This window comes from Myotis daubentonii, chromosome 6, assembly GCF_963259705.1.
Source record: "Myotis daubentonii chromosome 6, mMyoDau2.1, whole genome shotgun sequence".
Classification (NCBI taxonomy): Eukaryota; Metazoa; Chordata; class Mammalia; order Chiroptera; family Vespertilionidae; genus Myotis; species Myotis daubentonii.
In genome coordinates this window covers 65,099,421-65,125,936 of record NC_081845.1, presented here as the reverse complement: position 1 = coordinate 65,125,936, position 26,516 = coordinate 65,099,421, and the positions used below count along the sequence as shown (strand labels likewise).

Here is a 26,516-nt window from a genome sequence, read left to right as displayed (position 1 = left end):
AGGACTGGAGAGCAGTGCGGGACCCGACGGCCACTGCCCGGAGCGTAGCCGGGCGCGCCGGCTCGGGACTGGTTGGTACCTGAAGGGCAGGGCAGGGCAGGGCAGGGCCGGTCCCGCTCACACACCCCTTGCGGAAGGATGGCAGGACCTGGCGCAGCAGCGTAGCGCCGGGAGAGAGCAGCGACCTGCAGCTGCAGTTTCTCCTCTGGGCACGCGGCAGACTTAACCTCCCGGACAGCTCCAAAGCCCCAGAGGGGACCAAACCAAACTTGCGCCTCCGAGGGCGGCTTTGCAGCCCCGTCCCCTCCGGGGGAGGGGGCAGACGCAGCCTGGGCGTGGAAAGTGGAGGGAGAGAAGAAAGGGGGAGCCTGGGGCTGGGTGTGCGCGCGTGGGAGCGCGCCTCGGAGCGCCCCGCACCACCCGTTCCAGCCTCGGGGACACTTCGGAAGGAGGGAGTGGTAGCCGCGGGAATCACAGGGAGCGAGAGAAACCCTCCAAGTGATGCCCCACACAGGTCCGGATTGCGAATTCGAAGCTCAAGGCTGATAGAAATTGCAACTCCTCCTCCGCACACCCCTTGCACCCCAGTCCCGAAGCCCCGGCGGTTTGCTAAGCTTCTGGCTTCCTTTCCGCCCCCCCCCCCCCGGCCCAACCCCCAGGTCGAGGGCCCGAGGGCCCAGGTCCGCCGCGGCTTCCTCCTTGAAACCCGCCCGCGCATGAGGCCGCTGCCCCCGCCGCAGGCGCTGGCGCCCCCCTCGCGGTGCCCGTGGTGATGCCATGCCCCGCCACCACGCGGGAGGAGAGGAGGGCGGCGCCGCCGGGCTCTGGGTGAAGAGCGGCGCGGCAGCGGCGGCGGGCGGGGGGCGCCTGGGCAGCGGCATGAAGGATGTGGAGTCGGGCCGGGGCAGGGTGCTGCTGAACTCGGCGGCCGCCAGGGGCGACGGCCTGCTGCTGCTGGGCACCCGCGCGGCCGCGCTCGGCGGCGGCGGCGGCGGCGGCGGCGGCGGCCTGAGAGAGAGCCGCCGGGGCAAGCAGGGGGCCCGGATGAGCCTGCTGGGGAAGCCGCTCTCGTACTCCAGTAGCCAGAGCTGCCGGCGCAACGTCAAGTACCGGAGGGTGCAGAACTACCTGTACAACGTGCTGGAGAGACCCCGCGGCTGGGCGTTCATCTACCACGCGTTCGTGTGAGTACCCGCGCCCCACGCGCGCCCCCTGCCACGCCCGCTTCGGGGGTCCGGTGTGCCTGGTCCCCTGGGACGCGCTCCGCGCCCACGCCCTGGCCCGGTGCGCGCGCGTGCAGACACACACACACACACACACACACACACACACTCACACACACTCACACTCGCGCGCACACGTGGTGGCTTTTATTTCTTTGCACGTGTTTGTGGTCTTCCTCGTAGAGCCTTCCACCTCCCGCAGCCCCACCTCTCCCGCCTCCCCGAACCGAACCCTGTCTCCGCGCACACCCAATAAGCTGTTGGGTAGCTTGAGGCACCAAAGGCGGGAGCCAGGCGGACGTGGGACCTGAGCCGCGCGGTTAATTGGGAGCGATTAGGTCCCGGGAGACGTCAACTCCACCGGATAAACTCCCACGGAGCGGGGCGCCTGGGAGCTGGGAAATGCCCAGGGAGGACGTGTGCCCGAGGGAGGCTTGTTGAGAGTTGACTGGCGAGGTTAGGAGGTGGCGGCGGGGGACGTCGGGTGGCGAGAGTCCTGGGGGCGGAGCTGGGGAAGCTGCGGCTCGGTGGGGAGAGCAGCTCGGTTCTCAGTGCGCCCGGAAACACGCCTCGCCACCAACTCAGCCACCACCAACGGAAAATTTGTCAGTGCCTGTAGCCCTTCCTGCCACCGAGGTGGCTCAGGTCTAGACGAGGCGAGCAGGGCCGGACCCGGTGATGCTCCCAAGAAAGTGGTGGAGGCCACGGGGCAGTCTGGGACGCGGGAGCCCCGGCCGAAGTGCAGTAGCCGGCGCGCAAGTGGGCCGCCCAGGACAGGGATCAGCCAGTGGGTTAAGTGGGCATTTGTGGCGCTGAGTCCAAGTGTGTGTGTGTTAAGTAAGCCTTCGCCATCTAGCAGAGAATGCTTAATGAGAAAATGATTGGAAGCAAATGTTTATTTTTCCCTTAGGCATTTAAAACCTTTCAGTGGCTTTAAAGTTTACTACTGTTTTTCCCACAACGTCCATTCATTCAGCCTCCTGTTGGAGTTAGGGTTTAGATGGACATTTTAAGGTAGTTTTATGCCATTACTCTCTTTTCATTCTTTTTTCTTCTTTTTCTTCTTCTCCTCTCTTTTTAGTTCCTTTTTTTCTTGTCTTTTTATGTTAAAATAAAATATAAAGACGTCAGCCTTAGGAGACCAGCAGAGAAAGTTGCAGCCACTGATACTTCCTTCTTTCCTAGTAAATCCGTTTTTTGAAAACGTGAACGAGGTTTCTTTTAGAAATGAGGCCTGCCATCCAAACATAGCTTTCACCTGGGATGGAGGATTGGCCCGGATTGAAATTTCTTTTGAAGTCTCATGCAAGAAGGGGCTGGTTTTGTAAATAGGTGAACCTGGAATTTGACCACGTAAGAGTCAGGAAATTGGTGGAGTCTACAATCTGTGGGGCTCTGGTGTCTGGAAAATTTTACAGTCCCGGATTGATGTGAACATGTAACATTAGGTAGAATATTCCAGCCAACTTTCCATCTTACAATGTATACAAGGAGATCGTTGTGTTGTATTATTATTACATCAAAAGCCATAACATTTATTATTCACTTGTGTAAGATTCACATCGATTTAGATGTGGTTACTTTAATAAATGATAGACAGAGAGAAACATTACTGATGTTTTTTATGTTCACCCCCTCCAAGGTGATATATAATTAATCCTATTACCTAATGAGCCTGATAAATAATTTTGACCTGTCAGGATCTACTAAAACATTCAGCAATAATGATCTGCACTCAATTTGGCAGCAAAATATATACTGTATGGATAATCACTTTTTTAAAAAAGAGTATGCTTAAAATATTTATAGCTTTGAAATTTACATTATGATGCCTTTCGTGGCCTTTAATTTGGGGTAAATTATACATTGTATATTCCCAGAGGGTTAGAGACAAACTTTGTTGGTGCTGACACTTTATATGTCCTATGTGTTGCCCTTGAACCTGAAATGGGTACAACATCCCGCCTCCCACCCACCCTCAATATGTTCATGTTTAACAGGTTTCTATGGCCTTACAGAATTTCTAAATTTTGACAAATGATTTTTTTCAAGAGGTTCAAGTTTGGATAATTCTCAATTCGCTAGGCTTAATCAGTCTATCAGTGTCTTCAGTGGTAGATATGAAATAAATGATGTAGTTTTCAGTACAATATGCTAATGTGAAGCTTTGTATTTTACATTTCTGGAGTCTGAAATGATAATGCTTGAGCATTTAGATAGAGGTGCTAGGTCCACATTAACACAATGAATAGTGTCATTTCCTAGGAGATTGTGCAACTACAGCCAACCCTGGGGTACAGGCCATCTTTGGCAATTGCTGCTTATGATTTTAAATGAGCTTTAGAATAGTTGGATGTTAAATGAATAAAGGAAAGTTAGTTTGAGCTGTGAGTCTAACAAGACTATTAATAATAAAGGAAATTATAAGAAAATTATTTCTAGAGGGGTGTAACTAACTAATTCCCTGCCAGCCTGGGAATCCCCAAATCTTACTTTAATAACAGTTTTTGTAGCACATTAAGGCTCTTGCCAAGAACAAGGGCACTGTGATTAATGAGGTACTTTGGGGATGGATTCACTTGGTAGACCCAAGTTTTCACTGCCAAGAAGCAAGAAAAGTGTGTTTAAAGTTCTATTTCAGATAAAAAAAGATATGGTTAATTATGCAAAAATTATTATTATAAAGGTATCTTTAAGGGTATAACATGTGGTGTAAAGTATATATGTATATATATCCTAGCCTCCTGATGAGATCGCTGGCAAGAACAAGAGATGATTTACTTCAGATACTTGCTTCCAATCTTTATAAATTGGTGGAGATTAGAAAGTCCATTCCCTTACTGTTCTTTAAGATTTACCAGACAACTATGTTTCCTGGTGTTTTCTGTCTTCACCTGTTCTTTGCTTAATAGACAAGCTGTTTAACTATGAGGGGACATAATTCTTTGAATGTTGTCTGTCTATTTTTAATCCCCCTTCTTTTTAGGAAAAGTTTACAATAATGGTGGTAGTAGAAGAACACATGATTTGCACTTGTGCATCAAATGTGGCTTTCAGAAGTAGCATGGGAAACTGTGGCAGATACATGTAATTCATCGCTTTGTACAGTGTATCTTTGTCTGGTGTAATGTAATGGATCGGAATTTATAGATATTTTAAACTAGAAAAATAGTCTAGTCACCCAAGCTAGGAACCTGGAAGTCATCCTTGATGCCTTCATTTTTCTCATACTTGCTCCTAATGGCCATTCAAATGATCATTAAATTCTATGTGTTCACTTTCCAAATATTTTTTCAAATCTGTTCCCTTTTCGCCTTCATGACTGCCACTAGCTCTTGTTGTTTCTCAATGTTTCTCCATTGGATTATATGTGATATTCTCCTACTTAATCATCTAGCTTCTGTTCTCAGCCTTTCAGCTCTATTTTAACACCACAACGTTCTCCCTAAAATGAAAACCTCATCATATCATTCCCTTGATTAAAATATTTTCATGACACTTCACCATGTACTCATTCATTCATTCATTTATCCATCTGTAAACATGTTAGTGCCTACTATTTGCTAATTTCCAATTAATAAGGCAAAGGCCTCCAATCTCAAGGAGCAAAATGACTATACAATGGAATGACTAGAAATTTGTGAACAAGTATGAAACAACATTATCTGAGTTATTATAGAAGTAAGTACAAAGTCTCAAGGGAAAAGAGAGGGAAGTAGAAATGAAGGCAGAAAGGTAAGTACAGGCTTCAAAGAGGAAGTGAGGAGTGAACTGTTTTGACAAATGAGTAGTTAATTTTCAAGTGGTAAAAGCAAGGGAAAATGAGCAATCCTGGTAAAGAAAACAGCTTGGGCATAAAAATGGTATTGTGAATCAACATAGTAATTCTAGATACTGTTAAGTATTTTCAGGATAAGGGCAGTGACAAGAAAAGAGAGTAGAGAACTTGAACTTGGATGGCCTCAGATGCTGGCCATGGAATCTGGTCTTTATCCTGGCAGTAATGGTCATTGAATGGTGATAATCAAAGGAATGATGTAATCAGATACAAATTTTGGAAAGATCTGTCTTTCATTGGTTCAGTAAATGGATCAAATGAAGTCAGTATGGCCCTGACTGGCCCTGCTAAGTAATTAGAGTATTGGCCTATCTCGGGTTCGATTCCCGGTCAAGGGCACATTACCTGGGTTGCAGGTTCAATCCCTGGCCCAGATGGGGCAAATGCAGGAGGCAACCAATTTTCTCACCTCTCTCTCTCTCTCTCTCTCTCTCTCTCTCTCTCTCTCTCTCTCTCTCTTTCCCTCTCTCCCCCCCACCTCCTTCCACCCACTCTCTGAAAATCAATGGAAAAAAATATCAGTGGGTGAGGATTAACAACAAAAAATGAAGTCAGTATGGCTTGGAAAAAGATGATAGCGGTTGTCCAAGTTTTCCATTCATTCTTGTATTATTTAATCTATAAATTCATTCTACAAATGTCTGTTGACAATCTATGTGTCATGAACTGTTCAAAAAAGCTAAGAGATGATTACCTAAGGAACTTGGGCAGCAACTGTGAAGGCAAGAAGAAAGAGTTTAATTAGAGAAATGTTAAGTAGGTAGAATTGGCAGATTGTTTTCACCAATCTGATGTGTAATGTGAGAAAGATGACTCTGATTTGGGTGATATGGAGAATGAAGGTACCCCAAACCAGTACTATTTGGGACACAGGGCGAGGGGCACATTTTTAAGACAATATAATGAGTATAGATTTGGACTTGATGGGTTTCAGATGTTTGTAAGACATTTAGGTGGAGATTTTAAGTGGTAAAAGCACAACTGTGAACCAGGTACATTTGGTCTCTTACATCTAGAACTACAGTGGGGCCTTGACTTATGAGTTTAATTCGTTCCGTGATGGAGCTCGTAACTCAAATCATAAAGTGAATGAGTGAGACACGTGATGCTGGGCTGATGTTGTGGCATTCACTGTGACGTTTGCTGTGCCAACTAGCGTTGGGGTATCTGAAGCTGGCTCGTAACCTGAATTTTAGCTCGCAACTCAAAGCAAAATATAGGCTGAGAGATGGCGCGTATCTCGAAAAACTTGTTAGTTGGGACACTCGTAAGTCAAGGCCCCACTGTATTTTTGATAAGTAGAGAGCACTCAATAAAATATTTTTGAATGAATGCATGCATTTACAAATAAAGATCTTAATATAGATGTCTACATTAGACATTCATGTTTGGAAGCCTCTAGCAATTCTGTGGTAGTTAAGGCAATGGGTAGAATGAGTGAGATAGTTCAGAGATGCAGAGTAAGATCTGGACATGGTGGAGGACAGAGTCTGGGGAATACCAACATGGAGCAGTGAATGGAAGACTAAGAGTTCACAGAAAAATGTGACAGAGCAACCAAAAGGCCAAAGAAAAAGTCAGGAGACCTTATTTTCACAAAAGCAGAGGAGGGAGATTGTAGTCTTCACTTTCCAGTGCTGTAGAAAGGACTAGAAGAGGCGAGTAAGATGTCATTAGATTGGTCATGAAGGAGGTAACTGATGGCCTTTGCTACAGAAACTTCAGGGGGAATACTGAGGGTCACAAATGTGATATAAGTGGACTGAGGATCTTAAGACTTAGGAAAGTGAAACAATAGTGTAAGTTAACTCCAAATTTCTTGGAATAGCTCACAAGACCTTTCATGACATGGCCTCTGCCCATCTTTCTCGCCTCATCTGTAATTTATACCCTGAGCCTCAGACTTACTGTCCTGTGCTTCCCTGCCATGTCTTTACTCATGCTGTTCTCTTAGACCAGTGGTCGGCAAACTGCGGCTCGCGAGCTACATGCTGCTCTTTGGCCCCTTGAGTGTGGCCACGAAGTTTCAATTGCACTGTACGTGCACGCCCGCAAGTGGTATTTTGTGGAAGAGCCACACTCAAGGGGCCGCAGTTTGCCGACCACTGTCTTAGACGCTTCCCACTTCTTGCACTCTGGCTGTCCAGCTCCTACTTTTTCTTCAAAACACAATTGAAGATCACTTCCTATTGGGCATCTCTCCCTGCCTGCCAGAATGATTTAGGTACCCCTTGTCTCAGGTTCCATGGCACTCTATGAATGTCATGATGGTGCTTGCTCCACTGTGTTGGCATTGTGTGCTACTTGGTCTGTCTCTCCCACTGGAAGGTGAGCTCCCCACACAGAAAATATACTTGTGTCTGAATCCCAAGCACCTAGCATGATGCATTGTATCTTGTATAGTTTCGATAAATGCTTGCTTAATGAGTAAGTAAATAATTTTCCCTGGAAGTTTTCCATAGGGGAATTTCTGAATGAACAAAAACTGAAGGAACTACCAAGAGTTTTTTATTTTTCTTGGAATATACTGATAGAATTAAGAGGAAAAATGTATGGGCTAGCAGTAGAAGAGCAATTTCTTTGCACCCAACTTTCCCACTAATTAGCTTTGTGATTTGGAATAGGTCGTTTCACCCTTTTGAGTCTCCAAATCTTTATCTGTGAAATGGGTACAATAGTGTCTATGGTCCAGCCAAGATGATAGAGGATATTGTGGATTACCTAAATACTATCATTAGGGGGAATATTTGTAATATGGAGCTATCTGATTTTTTTTTTTAAGCCTGGGACATATACTAACAGGGTATTGATTTTATTTGGGTGGTAAGGTTATTGCTGATTTTTATTTTTATATGTTTTTACTTGTTGACAGTATTACAGATGTCCCCTATTTTCCCTCCCTTTCTCCACCTCCACCCAGCCCCTGCCCCACCCCAGGCCTTCACCACTCTGTTGTCTATGTCTATGGGCTATGCATATATGCATCTTAGTTCTTTGGTTACTCTCTTCCCATCCCTCCTCCCTCCAATCTGAGATCTGTCAGTCTGTTCCATGCCTCCACTTCTCTGGACCAATTTTGTTCATCAGTTTATTTTGTTCACTAGATTCCACATATATAAGTGAGATCATGTGATAATTATCTTTCTCTGACTGGCCCATTTCCCTTAGCATAATAATCTCCAGTCCATCCATGCTGTCTCAAAAGGTAAGAGATCCTTCTTTTTATAGCTGCATAGTATTCCATTGTGTAAATGTACCACAGTTTTTTTTTATCCACTTATCTACTGATGGGCACCTGGACTATTTCCAGATCTTAACTACTGTAAATAAACTGTTATGAACATAGGGGTGCACATATTCTTTCTGATTGGTGTTTCAGGATTCTTGGGCTATATTCCTAGAAGTAGGATCAATGGGTCAAATGGGAGTTCCATTTTTAATTTTTTGAGAAAACTACATACTGTTTTCAACAGTGGCTGCACCAGTCTGCATTTCCACCAGCAATGTACTGGGGTTCCCTTTTCTCTGCATCCTTGCTAGCCCCTGTTTGTTGATTTATTAATGGGAGCCATTCGGGCAGGTGTGAGATGACATCTCATTGTCATTTTAATTTGCATCTTTTCACATGTCTGTTGGCCTTTGCCCTTTTTTAAAATTTTTAATTTTTATCATTTCTCTTCCTTAATCTCCGAGCTTCAGAGCCACCTCCTAATTGGTCATTTTAACTTTACTTCTAACTCCTGGAGAGGTCTATGCCACATAGTAGCCCAATTGATCTTTCTAAAGGAGAGTTCAACAAAACACATCACTCATCTGCTTGGAGGAGGAAACTGTTTATTATTGCCTACCTCTACCCAGTTCCTCAAAGTCAAGGGCTCTCTCCATCTTGTTCTCTGCAATATCATCAGCACCCAGAATGATGTCTGCCACATAGAAGATCTCCCCATGCATACAGATTGTTTCACTTACTGATACTCCAAATCTCCAAAATGTACTACTGGTTTCCTGGTAGAAGATACAATTTTGCTCTGTTGACCACTCTCTGTGTCCAGACTCAATTAGACTCAATGAATAACTTTACTATTTACATATACATTCTATTCTGAATTAAGTCTATAGAAATTGTTCACATTTCATTTTTGCTTTTGCATACCTTAAAAATCACTGATTTCTTTTAACGTAGAGAGGCCTTTATATAAACTATACTGCTTTATAGTCTGTTAGCAAAATGTTCCATGTACCCTTCAAACCTGTTTCCAGAAATTTAAACAATGCTATAGTATTGGAGGAACATATAATTATAAATGTTGAAAAGTGTTAAAATATTAGTATTGGGACTATGATTACCTAAAAGAAATAAAACATAAGAAAAGACTATTTCAAAATGGAATGAAGTCTTGATACAAGAAACACTATAAACAAGGAAGATAGCCTGCTCCTTTTGATTATTGTTTCTGAAGAAATGGTGCCAGTTTTAATTTTTAATTGCAAATGGCTATTTTGGCAGATGAATATGCCAAGAGAGCATGTTTTATCCCAGCTCAGTGGTGTGAAACTACTTAAAGTCCAATTGTTGAATAGCCATAGTTCATAGTTATGTTTAATGCTTTATAGATGTTTACATTTTAATTTCCTTTTTCTTCAACTATTTATAAGTATTCTATTTGAAATGGTATTTGGTTGCAACCTGGGAGATAGATTGCCACACAACTGCATTTTTTAATAATTATTGAAATTTTTTGATGTGTCTCAGATTTCAGATGATCCTTTGATCCTTTCTTATCAGTTTGTCAGAATGAGTTTCCTAAATGTTACCAAAGTCATCTATTTCTAAACTTAAAAGTTTAGACAGGCCCCGCTACCACCCTGGAGTGACAGCCCACCAAATTGCAGCCAATGCTGCTGCGACCCTGTGGGCAAAATGCGGCCCACAGCCCAGCCCAGCCCAGAAACGGTCGCTATGGGCTCCAGGTAATGACATCATGTAGCAACTCCCGGCTTCCTCTCCTTAGCAACTAGCCTCTTTGCAGTTTCTTCAGCCCAGGAACACGACTTGCTTTATAGCCAGGTGCAAACATTTTACACTTTAACCAAATGTCTATGAAGCATTTCCCCGTGCCTCATCTCATTTAATCCTCACAGAAGTCCTGGAGTAGCTACACAGGAGACTCAGTGGAATCCTATTTTCTTTTCATTAGCCAGAAAAACAGAGATTTAGACAGTTTAGAAACTTGACTGGACTGAAAAGAAGTAAGAAATGGTGGACCTTGAAAATGACTTCAGGTTTTCTCACTGTGTAGAATATAGTCAAACACTGCTGCAGTTAAATATTTTACCCTTTGTTCTCCCTGTGTGATCTACAATAATAATCTGCTTCATGTTGATATTTACTGCTGTGTTGCTGACAATTACCTGAAGAGAAATTGGGGTGCTTCACTGGGCTGGAAAAAGTTTAGCTAAATCAGAAAGCAGGTCTAATTAAGCAAGTCTATATATATAAAGCTCTCACTGGTGCCAATCGCACATGTGTGTTTTGATCTGTCATTATCGATTGTGAATTTGGTTGACACTTCTTTTGTAGAGAAAGGGTGAATAGCGATATTAAAATATTTCTTCTAATTAATTTTCTTTCAATGTGCACAAATTCATGCACCGGACCTCTTGTTTAAAAATAAAAAGAATCTTAAAGTTATTCTTGATAATGTGGAGGTTATATTACAATCTGAAATATATTTAAATTTAAGAATCTATGAAGGCACACACTTTTTAGAAACTTAGCCAAAGTGTTTATTTCCATTTATAGTACCTGTGAGGTAATTCTAGACTCTCTATTCCTTCTTCAGTCAGGATGACCTTTTATAATGATCATGTTATAATTTCTCTCTTTTAAACAGCCATTTGATTTTAATATTTAATTAACAGCCATATGTGTACCAGTTAATGGGCTAGAGGCTGGTGGTTCAAAAAAGGGAGTGATGTAGACCTTGACTTTAAAGAAATTCCACTGGGGAAGATGATTAGATTTGAATTCAATGATTAACTTTACCTTTATCAATTTGATGAGTATGAGCAAATTGCTTCCAATACCATCCATTAATTTGTAAAATAGGAATAATAGTATTACATCAAGGTATCACAATATTTTATATATATACATATATATGTATATAATTACACATAACATGGTTGCTGTTATTAAAAATGGAAAGAAAAATACAGGTATTGTGGTAGAGGGCTATACTGCTATATTAGAGTTCCAGGATTTTATCTTGTAGATGATAGACAGTCTTTGAGGTAGGTGGGGTTTAGGCAGATAATAATGCAATTGAATTTCCATTTTAGATTGATACTCTGCCAGCTATGCTATGAATGATGGCATGAAGGGAACAAACTGGAGGTAGGAGATGAATTTTGAAACTGTTCTTCCTACTTAGAAAAGACATAATTAGGACTTAGACTGAGACAATGATAGTATAGATGAAAAAAACTATGGCAATAGAATTGAAATGTATTAATGAATAAATGAATGTGGAAGCTGAGGAAGAGGGACAGAGTTGTTATTTCCCTATTCCTGGTTTGGGTAGTTGGCTAGATAATGGAGCCATTAACTAAGATTAAGATAATGGGGATGATAAAATGAGTTTAGCTTTGGAGATGCTGAGCTTTCGGTGACTGTGGGACTTCCAACTATAAATGTCTAGCAGCTATAGATGAAGATTTAAAACATGTAAAAAAGTAGAGACAAGAGATAAAACTATGTAAAGATAGAGGGCAATAGGGGGTAGACGTTTAATGTAGGAGTTGCCCATTGGTGATCAAGGCCTGTGGGCAACTCCTTCATTAAATGTCTGCCCCCTGGTGGTCAGTGCACATCATAGTGACTGATTGTTCCATTGTAACAGTCGCTTAGGCTTTTATATATATAGAATGACAATGTTGTTCAAGCACCTACTGTATATGCATGGTAAATATTTGTTGAAAAAAATGAATGATAGTTAAAATCTCTTATGACCTAGTACCAAAAAATTAGGTATAACTTTGTAATATTAGGACTGTTTGTTTCTGTCTTCAAGTTCTAATCAGCTCATGTTCTAATTTTTCTTTTTTTAAAATTAAATCTTTATTGTTCAGATTATTACATTTGTTCCTCTTCCCCCCCCCCCCACAACTCCCCTCCACCCAGTTCCCACCCCACCCTCTGCCCTTACTCCCCACCCACTGTCCTCATCCATAGGTGCACGATTTTTGTCCAGTCTCTTCCCGCATCCCCCACACCCCTTTCCCCCCCAAGAATAGTCAGTCCATTCCCTTTCTATGTCCCCGATTCTATTATAATCACAAGTTCATTCTGTTCATCAGATTATGTATTCCTTTGATTTTTAGATTCACTTGTTGATAGATGTGTATTTGTTTTTCATAATTTGTATCTTTACCTTTTTCTTCTTCTTCCTCTTCTTAAAGGATACCTTTCAGCATTTCATATAATACTGGTTTGGTGGTGATGAACTCCTTTAGCTTTTCCTTATCTGTGAAGCTCTTTATCTGACCTTCAGTTCTGAATGATAGCTTTGCTGGATAAAGTAATCTTGGTTGTAGGTTCTTGGCATTCATCACTTTGAATATTTCTTGCCACTCCCTTCTGGCCTGCAAAGTTTCTGTTGAGAAATCAGCTGACAGTCGTATGGGTACTCCCTTGTATGTAACTGACTTTCTTTCTATTGCTGCTTTTAAGAGTCTCTCTTTGTCTTTTGCTCTTGGCATTTTAATTATGATGTGTCTTGGTGTGGTCCTCTTTGGATTCCTTTTGTTTGGGGTTCTCTGTGCTTCCTGGACTTGTAAGTCTATTTCTTTCACCAGGCAGGGGAAGCTTTCTGTCATTATTTCTTCAAATAGGTTTTCAATATCTTGCTCTCTCTCTTCTTCTGGCACCCCTATAATTTGGATGTTGGTACTCTTGAAGCTGTCCCAGAGGCTCCTTACACTATCTTCATATTTTTGGATTCTTTTTTCATTTTGCTTTTCCGGTTGGGTGTTTTTTGCTTTTTCGTATTTCAAATCTTTGACTTGACTCTTGCGATCCTCTAGTCTGCTGTTGGGAGTCTGTATAGTATTCTTTATTTCAGTCAGTGTATGCTTAATTTCTAGTTGGTCCTTTATCACAACGTCGAGGGTCTCACTAGATTTCTTGAGGATCTCACTACATTTAACGGCGGTCTCACCAGTCTTTTCGAGGGCCTTACTAAATTTATCGGCGGCTTCTAGACAGTTCTTGAAACACCTTAAAAGTGTGGTTTTGAACTCTATATTCAGCAGTTTGCTTTCCTCCATTTCTGTCATTTGTGTCCTGTTTCTTTGTCTCCGCATTTTTTATGCTTTCTTGGTGCACCCCCTTGTGGTCTTTGTGCACAATCTTGTTGTAGTTAAGCCTTGATTGTTGTAGGTAACACTGGGGGGGGATTTGACCTCCAGACCAATTGGCTGTGAGAATCAGCTGTGTCTGCAGTGGGAGAACTTCTGTCCTGATCTCTAGGGAGGTGCTAATCTAGCCTCTGCCTGAGGCTATCCAGCAAATGCCTCTGTGCAAGGCTTGGGCGTGGCGGGTCCCAGGGGATCAACAGGGCGGGCGGAGGGAGCAGTTATGGCTGCTCTCAGTCCTGCCTTCAGAGGCTCTGCTTCTCAGTGTCCCAGCAATTGCTGCAAGTACCTCGGAGAGAAAGCTGCCCTCGAGTTCCGATTGATGCCAGACAGTCCTGCTTCTCCCGTTTGAATCTGGGTCCCCAGAGACTCACCTGGAGCTGGAGCTCAGAGCCTGAGACTCCCTTCCGATTGAAAAAGACAACCGTGTCCTCAGCCGCCAGCCCGCTCTGCATGCACCTCCGCACCTTAGTATTTTACTTCCGCACCACACCTCCTCTGAGTCTCGGTATGCTTTTCTCTTTCCTTCTAGTTGTAGAATTTCCACTCAGCCAGCCTTCCTGTGGTTCTGGGTGATGTCCGTTCCCTCTTTTAGATGTATTTTTTAAGTGGTTGTACGAGGCAGCAATCTCCGGTGTTTACCTATGCCGCCATCTTGGTTTCTCTCCCATATGTTTTTAATCCTAATTTTTCCATTAAGTTTTTCCTGGTAGCTCTGGCCTATTTCCGTAGCTTTATTTGCCTCCCATAGTGTTTATTATTTGGACCATATATTTTAGCTTTTAATTACATTTTTGCATTGTCTTTTAATTGAATCATTTATCTAATTCTTTACAAAAAAATTGCACCTAAAGAAATCAAAATGCTCTCTTTTCTTGTATCTTCTATGTCGTCAAGTCACAGTTTTTATTCTTTGTTTTTAATAAAAATTCACCTAGCGTATTGCTACCAGGGAGACTATTTAAATGCTACAACTTTTTTTCCAAACAAGAATTTCCTTAAATTCTCCTTGTTTAAATTGTAGAGCAACTTGCATTGCAATCCCTAACTGCTATAATAGCTTCTTAATACCATTTCCTGTGAATATTAAATTTCTAATTTATACTTTCATTGCAGAATACCTTTGATTCACTTAAAAAAATATCAGCAATTGCTTCATTTAAGTTTCATAATGGCTGAATATAGAACCATTTGCTTCAAGTTGATTTATTTCTTTAAATGAATAAATAAAATACTTGTGTGTGTGTGTGTCTGTGTGTGTGTGTTTATCACACTAATATAAATACATTTCTTCTTTGTCTCTCCTCCCACATATACATTTTTTTCTGGATATTTCTCCCTTTCTGTCTCCCACTTGTCCTGTTGTACTCCCTCCCCCCAATTAAATCACTGCTAGTTGTTGTTTCTTCCTTCTTCTCTTTGCATCTGCCTTTCTGGAATGGTGTTTCTCTTCATTTCTTTTAACCATGTTGTATAATTTGATTTCTCTTCCTCTTAAAGCTGTCTGCTCTTAATCAAGAGATGCATTGACCCTGTAATTGCTTGTAAGCTCCAAGACTGCACTGCATAAGTAGACCGGGCCGCCTAATTTACATATCACACTGCAGTAATTAACAGAGGCCTCTAGAAAGATGGTGAGTAGAGAACTTTTCTTGGGGTTTTAGTTAGGCTCAGATTTCTTAGAAAATAAGAAAGTGAGGGCTTAAAATTGCTCTCAGGTTTTTAAATATCTATCTATTACTTTTGAAATCTGGGGATACTCAGATATTCTGTGAATAATTTGTAAAAGGTCATACTTTACATTTTAGAAGTTGACTGCTATATACAGTTGGTAAATACATTAGAAATTATTTTTATTCTAGATGGAATTCTTATAGAAAAAGGCACATTAAAGAAGTCTAAATATATTTGTAACCTAGTTAAAAGTAGTTAACTTAAAAATATTTATCTCAGAGCCCGGCCAGTGTTGCTCAGTGGTTGAGCATTGGCTCATGAACCAGGAGGTCCCTGTTCAATTCCAGGTCAGGGCACATGCCAGGGTTTTGGACTCTATCCCCAGTAGGGGGCATGCAGGAAGCAGCCTATTGATGTTTCTCTCTCATCCATGAATCTATCTCACTTTATGTCTCTCCCTTCCTCTCTCTAAAATCAATAAAACTATATTTTTAATATTTTTCTTTCATAGACTGTTAATAGTCATTATGAGTTTTCTTACTTAGTGAGCCAAGGAATAGATCTATAATTTGGCAGCAACGAGCTGCAGTTTTCCTATTTAATTGGGAGATTAAAGCATGGGCTCAAAATGCAATTGTCTTAAGACTGCATATAGGATAGGAAATTACCTGTATTTTTCCAAAGCATAGACTTTTGAATGCGATTTCCTTAACCATTTATAGAATGGTAACCAAGTTTAGGGAATCCATTTCTCTAAACCTGTTTTCTTACACCTGATTGAATCTAGGACTGGTTGGAGTTGAAAATTTAGATACTTCTCTCTGTGTTTTGAGTCACTGGATACATTTTTCAAATTTCTGATTTGCAAAATTAAGAAATAATTCTTCAATGTTTGTTCAGCACCTGACCTCATGCTATGTGTAAGGCCCTGAGTAGGAACTACAGGGCTGAATGGAAATAAAATGCAGCCTGTTCTCTCAAGAAGGATATTAATTTATCATCTACTGAACTACAAAAAACATCTCTCTGAACTGACTTAGGATAAAAGCAAAGATTGGCCCTTTTCCAGCGGCATTTAGCTATTGCTCCTATTGAAGGGATTTACAAGGTAAACTCCAGGATCACCATATAGAGAAATGCTGAATGTCAGTTCTCAAGAACCCTTGAGAAAGTCTGGAGTTGGGTGTCCAGCTGCCTGTGCAGGTGGGCGGGCATTCTGCTCAGGGCATTCCCACACAGAAACCAAACACAGGAGTTCCCACTGATCATAGTAATTTTCAAAGAGTAGTAATTAAACTAGTTAAACTAAATGTTCTAGTTAATAAAACATTCTGAGTATGTTTAATTTGCTCCAAAGTATTTTCAAATATAGAAAAGAAACTGATGCTTCTTTATAATACTTTGGGGGTGTTATTTTTTTCCTCCCTAAAATGGCTTATGAACAATAATGTAATCTAAAGGTGTGTTGTTGTTTTTTAATCAAGTGAAATGCCTGTTTATTTTCAGTAAACACTCTAAGTTTCTGATATTATTAACTTTTTTATTCTAGTACATGGAAGGAAAATATTACACCCAGCCTTCCATGGGGCTTAGAATTCATCCATTCACTTATGTATTCTTTCTTCCATTTATTCAGTACTTGAGTGCCCACCACAAACGGTGTTCTTGGAACATTGTAGAAATACTCCTTCCCATTTGATTTTTGATTAACTCTCTTCAGGCTTGTGAACATGACTCTTTTTTTCAACTAGAGAGTGGCACTTCAGAGTAAAGGGAAGGCCAGCAGGTGTAAGAATGGTTTTTCCTTGTGATCCCTAAGGTACTCTTGATCTAGCTCCTTAAGATCACAGCCTAACCTTTCAGAAGTATTTCCGAAGTTGATAGGCAGTCTGGTTAAGGAATTACAAGGTGCCATTAAATTAGCTTTAAATTTACCATGCCAGATAAAATCCTATAGCAGTTTTGTTCCATCAAATGGAAAAGACTAAGAAGTTGAATGGCAATACAAAAGACCTGGGGGAACCTATTTATAACCTTCCAGATAGGATCTTGAACCCAAGGGGCATCTGTTCTTATTCAAGGTGTCCTTGACAACTGGAAGAAATACAGTCACTTTATTTAGGGACAACATTTTTACCAAGCTTGATCATTCAAATTGGCATCCAAAATGTTTTCTTAGAAAAAAGACAGATAAGTTTCTTTAAATTCAGACCCACCAAGGGAAAAACACAATTAGATGTTTTAGAATTAGCCCAATGGAGCGAGGTAGCTACCTTAGCCAAAAAGTCTTACTTCAGTCTTGTACTGAGATGGTCTTACAGACCTTCCAAATGTAGGACAGGAGACACACAAAGAAAGAAAACAAGTATTTAGTCATCACATTTGTGTCAATCATGTTGACTTCTAGACAGTCATTCAGATCACCAGTTTGATTTGACCATACTTCAGTGGCCCGTTATTCCCTTCTGTCAGTAGAAGGGAATAGAAGGCATTCCACTGAAAGTGGAAGTTACCTTCAGCAGGAGAGATTCCCTTACATGGTTCCAGAATTTTTGCTTCCAGTGTTGGACTCGGTGTGTTCCTTTACAAATTACTATTCCCAAACTAGTTGGGTCATGCCACCGAGAGCCGTTTTCCAGGGCTGGTGGGTATGGAGTTTTATTCCAGGCTTCGGGGCAGGAAGTGAATAATAAAAATAAGTTCATAGATGGCACTAAAGTGAGGTTGCCTAGACAACCTTAAATAAGAAGAGTCAAGAAACCGTCACATTGTGCTGAAGAAAACAGAATATCCCTCTAATTCAAGGGTGGATACCATAATTCACAACTGTTATCAGTGAGAGATCATCCATTTTTCCTACCAAAAAGGTTAATGGCAATTACTTGAACCCATTGTTTTGTTTTGGTTTGTTGTTGATCCAAAGTCATATTGCAATCTTAATATAGATTTCCAAAGCACATGATAATACACTTAAATGATCTATTCACAATATATCTGTTGTACACTTTTTTATTATTTTTATTTTTTTAAATATATTTCTTTATTGATTTCAGAGAGGAAGGGAGAAGGAGAGAGAGATAGAAGCATCAATGATAAGAGAGAATCATTGATCGGCTGCCTCCTGCAGGCCCCCCACTGAGGATCGAGCCTGCAACCCAGGCATGTGCCCTTGGCCAGAATCGAACCTGGGACCCTTAAGTCCAAAGGCTGACGCTCTATCCACTGAGCCAAGCCAGCTAGGGCTGTTGTACGCTTTTTTAAAGACTTGCTTCAGTAGCCACATGTGAAGCTAGTGGTTACCTCAGAATCAGTGTCTGGGAGGAAGTGAGGTGCAGCAACATAGCATGACAAGGGCCTGGCCTGGAGTCTTAGTTCTGGGAACAGGAAGAAAGAGAGAATAGGAGAGATTTCAAAGGGAAAATAGGACTTCTTAGTCTTTGATTAGAGTCTGGTAGGCAAAAGAGATGAAAGAATCAACATTTCCAAGCTTTCAAGCAAATGTGACTGTGACCAAGCAGAAGTTGCTTAATTTTGTTTTAGGGAGAGACCAGATATATAAGTAAGTGGACATGTAACCTATTTTGGCCTTGGGAAAGAAAGACAGAGGGCCATTAGTTACCAATGAGGTGATGGACGAAGAAATAATAAAGGTGTTGGGAGAAAAATGTAGGGAGAGAGTTGTAGGGAATACCAACATTTGGGGAGAAAAAAAGAGAGAAAGGGGTTTGTGAGAGAGACAGAAAAGAAGACTAGGGCAGTGTTCGGCAAACTTATTAGTCAATAGAGCCAAATACCAACAGTACAACGATTGAAAATTCTTTTGGGAGCCAAATTTTTTAAACTTAAACTATATAGGTAGGTACATTGTTATTAACTTAATTAGGATACTCCTAAGGCTTAGGAAGAGCCACGCTCAAGGGGCCAAAGAGCCACATGTGGCTCGAAAGCCGCAGTTTGCCGACCACGGGACTAGGGCAGTATGCCAGGAATTAGCACAGATGCCCCTTGTGTTCAAGATCCTATTTTGAAGGTTATAAATGGATTCTCCCAATTGTATTGCCATTCAGCTTCTCTGTCTTTTCCATTTGATGGGGCAAAATAAAACTGCTATAGGCTTTTATCTATAGGAGGACCAAGTCTCAATGAAGGGATTGCAAGTGGGTGAGAGGATTATAAAGAAGAGAAATGAAGATGTAAACATAAAAAAGGAGCAATAATGTAGAAAGCTGGGATGTGGGAGGAGGGGCCAGAACCTAGAGGAAAACCTGATGGTTAGGAGCAGACAGCATCAGCAGGGCAGCACCATGTGTGAGGAGGACATCCAATATCACAGGGGGGAAAATCATGTCCCAGAAATAAGGCCAAAATAACCCAGCTATTGGGTAGTATGCCGGCATAGAAATCAGCATCCCAGAAGGGTGAGGGGCGTCCTGGAAGGTCTAACTGGAATGAGGACTCCGGGGGAGAGGTGTTCAGAGAGCCTCCTGTGAAAGCAGGGAAATCTGGTTTGAAAGCAATCTTGCAGCCTCTAAGAGAGATGTTGATAAGTGCAAAGCAGTTCTAAAGAGTTTGAGATAAGACACCAAGCAGTGCCAGGAGGGGAAAAGGAGGAGACAGATTAGACTGTGTAACTGACAATTCAATGGTTGAAGCGTGAGGGAGAATGACTGATTAGGAAGCAACCGAGTCAAACTAAATCTTTATTTTCTAAGCACCAGGAGGTGCATACAAATATAAAAGCTTAGGAAAAGTTTCCCTCTCCCCCAAGGGGAAAGATTAAAGTAATTGAGAGACTATCGGAGATCCTAGAAGAAGACAAAGAGGGGGTTTAGGTAAATACCAGGTTGGGATGTCAGCTTTGGGGTGTGATAAGGCAGCAGGAGGAGGTGGATAACATGGTTAATGACAGCAGGAAAGGCCCTGATGGAGTTTGCGAGACCAGGTGGGGGACTCAGTGTGTGTGATTCTGAGAATCTCTTTGACAATGGTGTGCGGAGGATACTTCAAAGCAGATGGAACCACACACAACCCAGAGCTGGCAACCGTGTGGGTAAGGTAAAGCAAATGAGAAATGCTCTAGAAGCCCCAGAGACTGAACATGTGGGACCCTGAACAAATCTCTAACATCTCTCAGCATCGACCGCCTAATCCATGTGGAAATGTGCAAGTGTGAAGGCTCCTTATGCAGTTGCGCGTGCGTACCCGCATACACACACACACACACACACACACACAGTGTTCCTACTCCCTAACCAAATATGGTCTTTAACCTCTTCAGAGTTGGAAATACTGCAATAATAAGCCCAGGTAAAAATATGTGCTTAATGAATACATGAGTGAATAAAGGAATTAAAATGGTATATTGTTTATTTTACAGCAGCACTGTATTTGGTGACAAGATTATGTGGTCAGAGAGTCCCCGCCAGCCGTCACCAACCGGTGGTCCTGGAGGCCCGGAAGGTTGGTGACCACTCCCTGAGCTTGAACAAAAAGATTTTTCTCAGAAATCGAGAGACATATTATAATCCCTTTTATTTTTAAATACATGGATAAAGCTTACATTGGAAAACATTGCCAGAGGCTGCTGCTTTGCCACATTTAAGTAATAGGATTGCAGAGCTGGGCGGGCCTTTGGTCACCTACTCTCATGCTGTCCTTTTTCAGATGGGAAGACTGAGACTGGGGAGATGTGAACTCCCTGGGGGCCGGGCCTTCCCACAACCCTCACAGAAATAGCTTCGGTGTTAAGCCCTGTGATCTGCCCTAGCTTCCCTCTTGTGAAGGTTCTCTAGGGTTTAAAAAAAGATGAAGAGTGACATTTATTTCAAATCCTATTGTTGGTGCAACTATTCTATGAAGATTATTGCATTAAAAAGCATTTTAGTACCTTTTCACTGTGTGTATGATCAGAGAAAATATTTCTCTTTTACAATTCCTAAAAACCAGCAAAAGATATTAATGTCCATGACTTTTCTTTCTTCTAAAGAAGTCAAATCCTAAAGAAAGACTGTCTTTGAGGGTTAAAAATACATTGACTTCCTCTTTACAGTCTCCAATAAATGGATAGATCAAGTAAGAAACAAATTAATATTTATATCTTCAGTTGCAGCACTGTGGTTTCTTTCCAGATATGAAAATTTTGTGAGAAATATCTCCAGAATTTGAGCAAATGGGAGTGGGAGTGGGAAAGAATATATATAAATGTTATATGAGAATTCCAAAAGCATTTTTCTCTCCCTCTGTATCTCTTTCTGTCTCTCTCTGCTGCCTCTCTCTTTCTGTCTCCCTCATCATACTTGGTAAATTCATTAGAGGAAAGTAAATGTGTCCATCCAGAAATTCATCTGCATAGAAATGTGAAACCGGTCTAGCTTATATGTCCAAGAGAGTCCCACGTAGGCAGGTGCAGCAGGATGAGCTGACCCTACCTTCTGAAAATCCTTGCCCTATTTCATGAGAGGCTAGGCATATTCCCAGCTTTGTAAGCCCAATATCTTTTTTTTTTCGAATGTGAATGGTTAAAATTTCCTTAAACTTGTTTTTCACCTCCTGGTATTTCTTTGTGTATATCTCATAAGCTCTTCATGGTTAATATTACCATTAGAAAATTAGTGGTTTCAAGAATGAATTAGGAGGTGAAAGGAATTTGGGCGTTTGTTTAAAATTATTGACCCACTCATGGCCATTTTTTGCATGAGTCACATGCATACATTGAGAGTGTGTACTTTATGTGCTTCTTCAGGCATCTTCTTATTTTTGCTAGGAAAGTTTTGAGGCCAAGGAGTGACTTGGAGAAAACAAAGGACTCTCATTTACTCTTATGAATAATTCATTATGTCGTAAGTTATTCCTGTGAGTTTCAAATATTGACAGTACTCTTTCTTGGTCCTCATAACCCCCCTCACTGATGGTTCTAATTCAGTGCTGCTTCATTCACTACCCAAACACAGCCAGCAGGTGTGCTGAGGGGTAGAAATCAGGTAAAGGAGACACCTGCTTCTCTTTGGCCACATGGCTGTTGCTTTTTTCCTTAGAGAAGACAGTTGGTTTGGTGCCACAAGATAAAGAGCACTTTACAAAGGTCATCGTTTGTCTTGGAACAGATTTATACACAAATGCAGAGTACTTACATTGGCCCACAAAAAAATGGACGCTGAAGTCGTTAAACCCTGACCTTACCTACCCAACGAAGTCTGGTTTTGTGGCATTTGTTAAACATCCTCAGTGCAGTAACCTGTGCTCAGCCACATCAAACTCAGGGCAAATCCCCATCCCATGTATTAATGTCAATCTATTAAATTTTTTGATGGCTTCTAAAGACAGCCTCAGCTACTATGTATTTATTACAAAGGCCAGAGTTTTCTTTCATTCAAAGATCTGGGTTGTTTGCAAACATGTAAGCAAAAGAATGTTCCCTGAAGCATTGTTTTGGCAGTTAAAAAAATTCAGAAACAACATAAAACCCTATCATTAGCAACTGGTTAAATCAATGATGGCAACATTGTCCAAGGGAAAACTGAATTCTTTGAAAAGAAAAAAGTAAAAATGCATGACATTGTATAACATGGTTTCTAAAGGAATTATTAGGAGAAAAAAATCAAGGTGTAAGACTGTATGTAGGATACACAAGAATCCACTTTTGTAAATTAAAAAAATACACACACTCAGTAGATGTTCATTATTCATGGTACTTAATAGTTTATAAAGTCACTGCAAACCAAGAATTTGTGAAGACCGAATTATTGCTCCTAGCAGAAATACAGGGTTGGAGCCTGGCTGGGCATGACTCAATGGCTGAGCATTGACCTATGAACCAGAAGGTCAAGGCTGAATTCCTAGTCAGGACACATGCCAGGGTTGTGGGCTTGATCCTCACAACTGGGCATGCAGGAGGCAGCCATCAATGATTCTCTCTCATCATTAATGTTTCTCTCTCTCTCTCTCCCTCTCCCTTCCTTTATGAAATCAATAAAAATATATTTTAAAAAAAGAAAGAAAGAAAGATAAGTTTGGACTTCTTGGAGTTTTTGGTCATATTTTCATCAACCAATCAATACATAACCCAGTTGTATGTGTGTTTTTGTTTAAAGGCATGTTATTTAATGTGTAATTGGTTTATTGATGTTAAATACATAGCCAGTAGCACCATAACTCACATCTGAGTGAAGCTTACGTTAGATGTATGTTCTCTAGAAGGCACATCCCATCCTTCTTGAACTTGAGAACATTAGAGAGCACTCAGCACTATAATAAACAGCAAAATACGCCCCCCCCCAAAAAATTCAAACAGCATGGCATTACGCAGACCTTGGAAAGGACCCTTGTTTGCAATATGGGAGCTGAAACAAGAAGGCAGAGAGAATCACTACGTTCAGTGTCAGCTGGGAAAGTGAGCATCAGGAGACTCAGATGTTTGGTGGCCCTTTGCATGTCTATAGATGCCGAGCAAGCATTGATTTCAAGGTTACAAACACAGGTTAGGAGTAAGCAAATTTGGAGATATGAAATCTACAAATAATGAGGATCAGCAATATAGTATATGCACCCTGCATTTATGCAAATGGAAAGTTTCTGAAGGGACTGAAAGAAACTGCTTGATGGAAGTGACCCTTGGATAATAGAACTGTAGGGCAGGAGTGAGACAAGGTGCACGTTTTATTGTAAGTTTCTCTGTCCCACGTGACTTTTTGTTTTGACTGAGGACATGACATATACCTTCTCCTCTGTTCTCTCTCCTCCTGCCCTACCTCCCCCACCATCTATCTCCATTCTCTCAGCAAGTCATGTGCACTTTCTGAGATTTCATTTGAGCCAAATTTATCATAGTGAACACCCACTGAACCAGGTTCTTTTAAAGTTGGCCATTATAGTTTTGCAGATGGAGAGTGTTTTACAATTGCTAAGGATGATATTCAGAACAGGGGTTCTCTGGGTAATGTGTGTTATAGACTATTACCCTGTCTCCCAGCTCCCTGGGGAGGCCTGGCCTTCAGGGCACGTTCAGTCTGCCAAATACTCTTGCTTAAATTCTTACCATAGACTGTAGAATGGAAGCTTAATAAGTAGGAAACAACTTAAATAATATTAATGCTATTATGACAGTTACCAAATAGATGGGTGGTATTTGTGTGGAAATTCCTTTGGGGAAAATCCTAGGGTCTGGTCTCCCCCCCACCTTCCTCTTGGGGGCAGAAGAGGTAGCAAGTCCGCGGGGTTTGGTCCCCGCTGACTTCATGCTGGGCTCAGACAGAGTTCTTGAGTCCCACCTTCCCCAGGTCACCCAGAACTCAGGAGCATTCATTTCTGGCTTGTCCACAGCTCATAGGCTGGTTTCTTTGATTATTTTGAAATCTTGCCATTCATAACTTGTAACTTTAGAAAAGAGGGAAAAGCTTTAGTTTGTCTAATGTTTCCTTCCTTGCATATGCCATGATGTTCTTTTCCTTTACTACCCATGAAAAGCCTGAATAGAAAGTAACCTCCCTGTGAAGGCTTTCTTTCTAATTAATCTAGAGATTTCCACTTCCCCCAGGTACTTCCTGTGGTGTACTGTTGCTAAGCTGACAATGAGCAAAGGAAAAGAAGTATAAGGCATGTCCACATCTAATTATAGCTGGAATTCATTAGTTTCCCATGTCACCCTATGCCCATTGTTAGTTTATAATCTAAAATAATTCAAATTTCTGTGTAATTGGATTTCTGCCACCCATCACTGTATCTCTTCTCCAACATTGAGAATACTTCTTTTCAATATGTTTATATGCATACTAGTATACATATATATCCTCAAAATGTGTGAGAACACCCCTTCAGGGGGGAAAAATACAGAATTGTAAAGAATAACTTTAGCAACAAATGGTGAGTTTATTTTAAGAATAAACTTTATAAATGTATGGACCTCTAAAAATAAAAATAGAAAAATTTCTCAAACATTTATTTTTATTACCAAATATGACAGTTACCCACAGTGGAACAGACTGTAGTTATTACTGATCCTATGTCTGCAACACCACAAGGGTTTAGGAAGAAGCACATGGATATCTATTGGTCTCTACACTGTACAGCTGTATCTGTACACAGGAGCCTTCAGTCAAGTAAAGGGACCTGTTGGATCAGAACCTGTGTGTAGTGAGTGTGCTGCACTGGTCAAGGCTTTCTTGAGTTATTGAGGATGCCTTTTGGCTGGTAACTACCTGGGATCAAATTCTCCACGATTGGTCTAATGTCACTTAGTCCAGAGTGTACATTGTAAGGATGGGACTGCTGCCCACTGGCAAAGGCACAGCCTAGTGCATTGCCAAATATATATATATATATATATATATATATATATATATATATATATATATATATATACACACACACACACATATATATATATGATATGCTAAGTGTCCGACTGTCCGAGAAATGATGTCATGAAGCAACTCCTGGCTTTCTCTCCCTAGTGACTAGCCTCCTTGCAGTTTCTTCAGCTCAGGAAGAGGACTTGCTTTATAGCCAGGTGGAAATACTTCACACTGTAACCAAATGTCTGTGAAGCATTTTCCTGTGCTTCATCTCATTTAATCCTCACAGAAGTCCTGGAGTAGATAGATAGGAGACTTGGTGGAATCCGATTTTCTCTTCATTAGCTGGAAAACGGAGATTTAGAAAGCTTAGAAACTTGACCCGACTGAAAAGTAAGAAATGGTGTACCTTGAAAATGACTGCAGGTTTTCTCACTATGCAGAATATAGTCAAACACTGCTGCAGTTAAATATTTTACTCTTTGTTCTCCCTACATGATCTACAATAATAATCTACTTCATGTTGATATTTACTGCTGTGTTGCTAACAATTACCTGAAAGAGAAGTTGGGGTGCTTCACTGGGCTGGAAAAAGTTTAGCTAAATCAGAAAGCAGGTCTAATTAAGCAAGTTTATTCTATATCTAGAAAAGGCTAAATTGACTTAGGCATGCGCTATATAAAGCTCTTGCTATTGCCAGTTACACGCGTCTGTTTCCATTTGTCATTGTGGATCGTGAATTTGGTTGACACTTCTATTATAGAGAAAGGGCAAATAATGACATTAAAATATTTCTTCTAATTAATTTCCTTTCGATGTGCACGAATTCGTGCACTGGGCCACTAGTCTATCTATATAAACAGGGAATATGCTAATTAGCCGAGCATCATGACCGCTCAGGAGGAGGCTGCATCAGGATCACTCAGGATGAGCTGCACATGCAGATGGGCGGGAGGGGACTGTGTGCCGCCCCCACCCCAGCGGCCTCGGGGAGGCTGGGGCTGGGGGTGGGCCAGAGTGGAGCCATAACACACGGAGAGACAGAGAGGCTGGGGCTGGGGGCGGGCCGGAGCGAAG

At 41.4% G+C, this 26,516-nt stretch overlaps 1 protein-coding gene across 2 annotated transcripts in view; it reads left to right on the top strand.

Moving 5' to 3' along the window:
* Window positions 1–769: 769 nt before the first annotated feature.
* Window positions 770–26,516, top strand: part of KCNQ5 (potassium voltage-gated channel subfamily Q member 5) — a 529,981-nt gene continuing 504,234 nt past the window's right edge. For both annotated transcript variants that reach the window (XM_059701183.1, XM_059701182.1), the window contains exon 1: window positions 770–1,184. In XM_059701183.1, coding sequence (XP_059557166.1) covers window positions 778–1,184 — 407 coding nt within the window. In that variant the 5' untranslated portion in view covers window positions 770–777. The remainder of the gene's footprint in view (window positions 1,185–26,516) is intronic.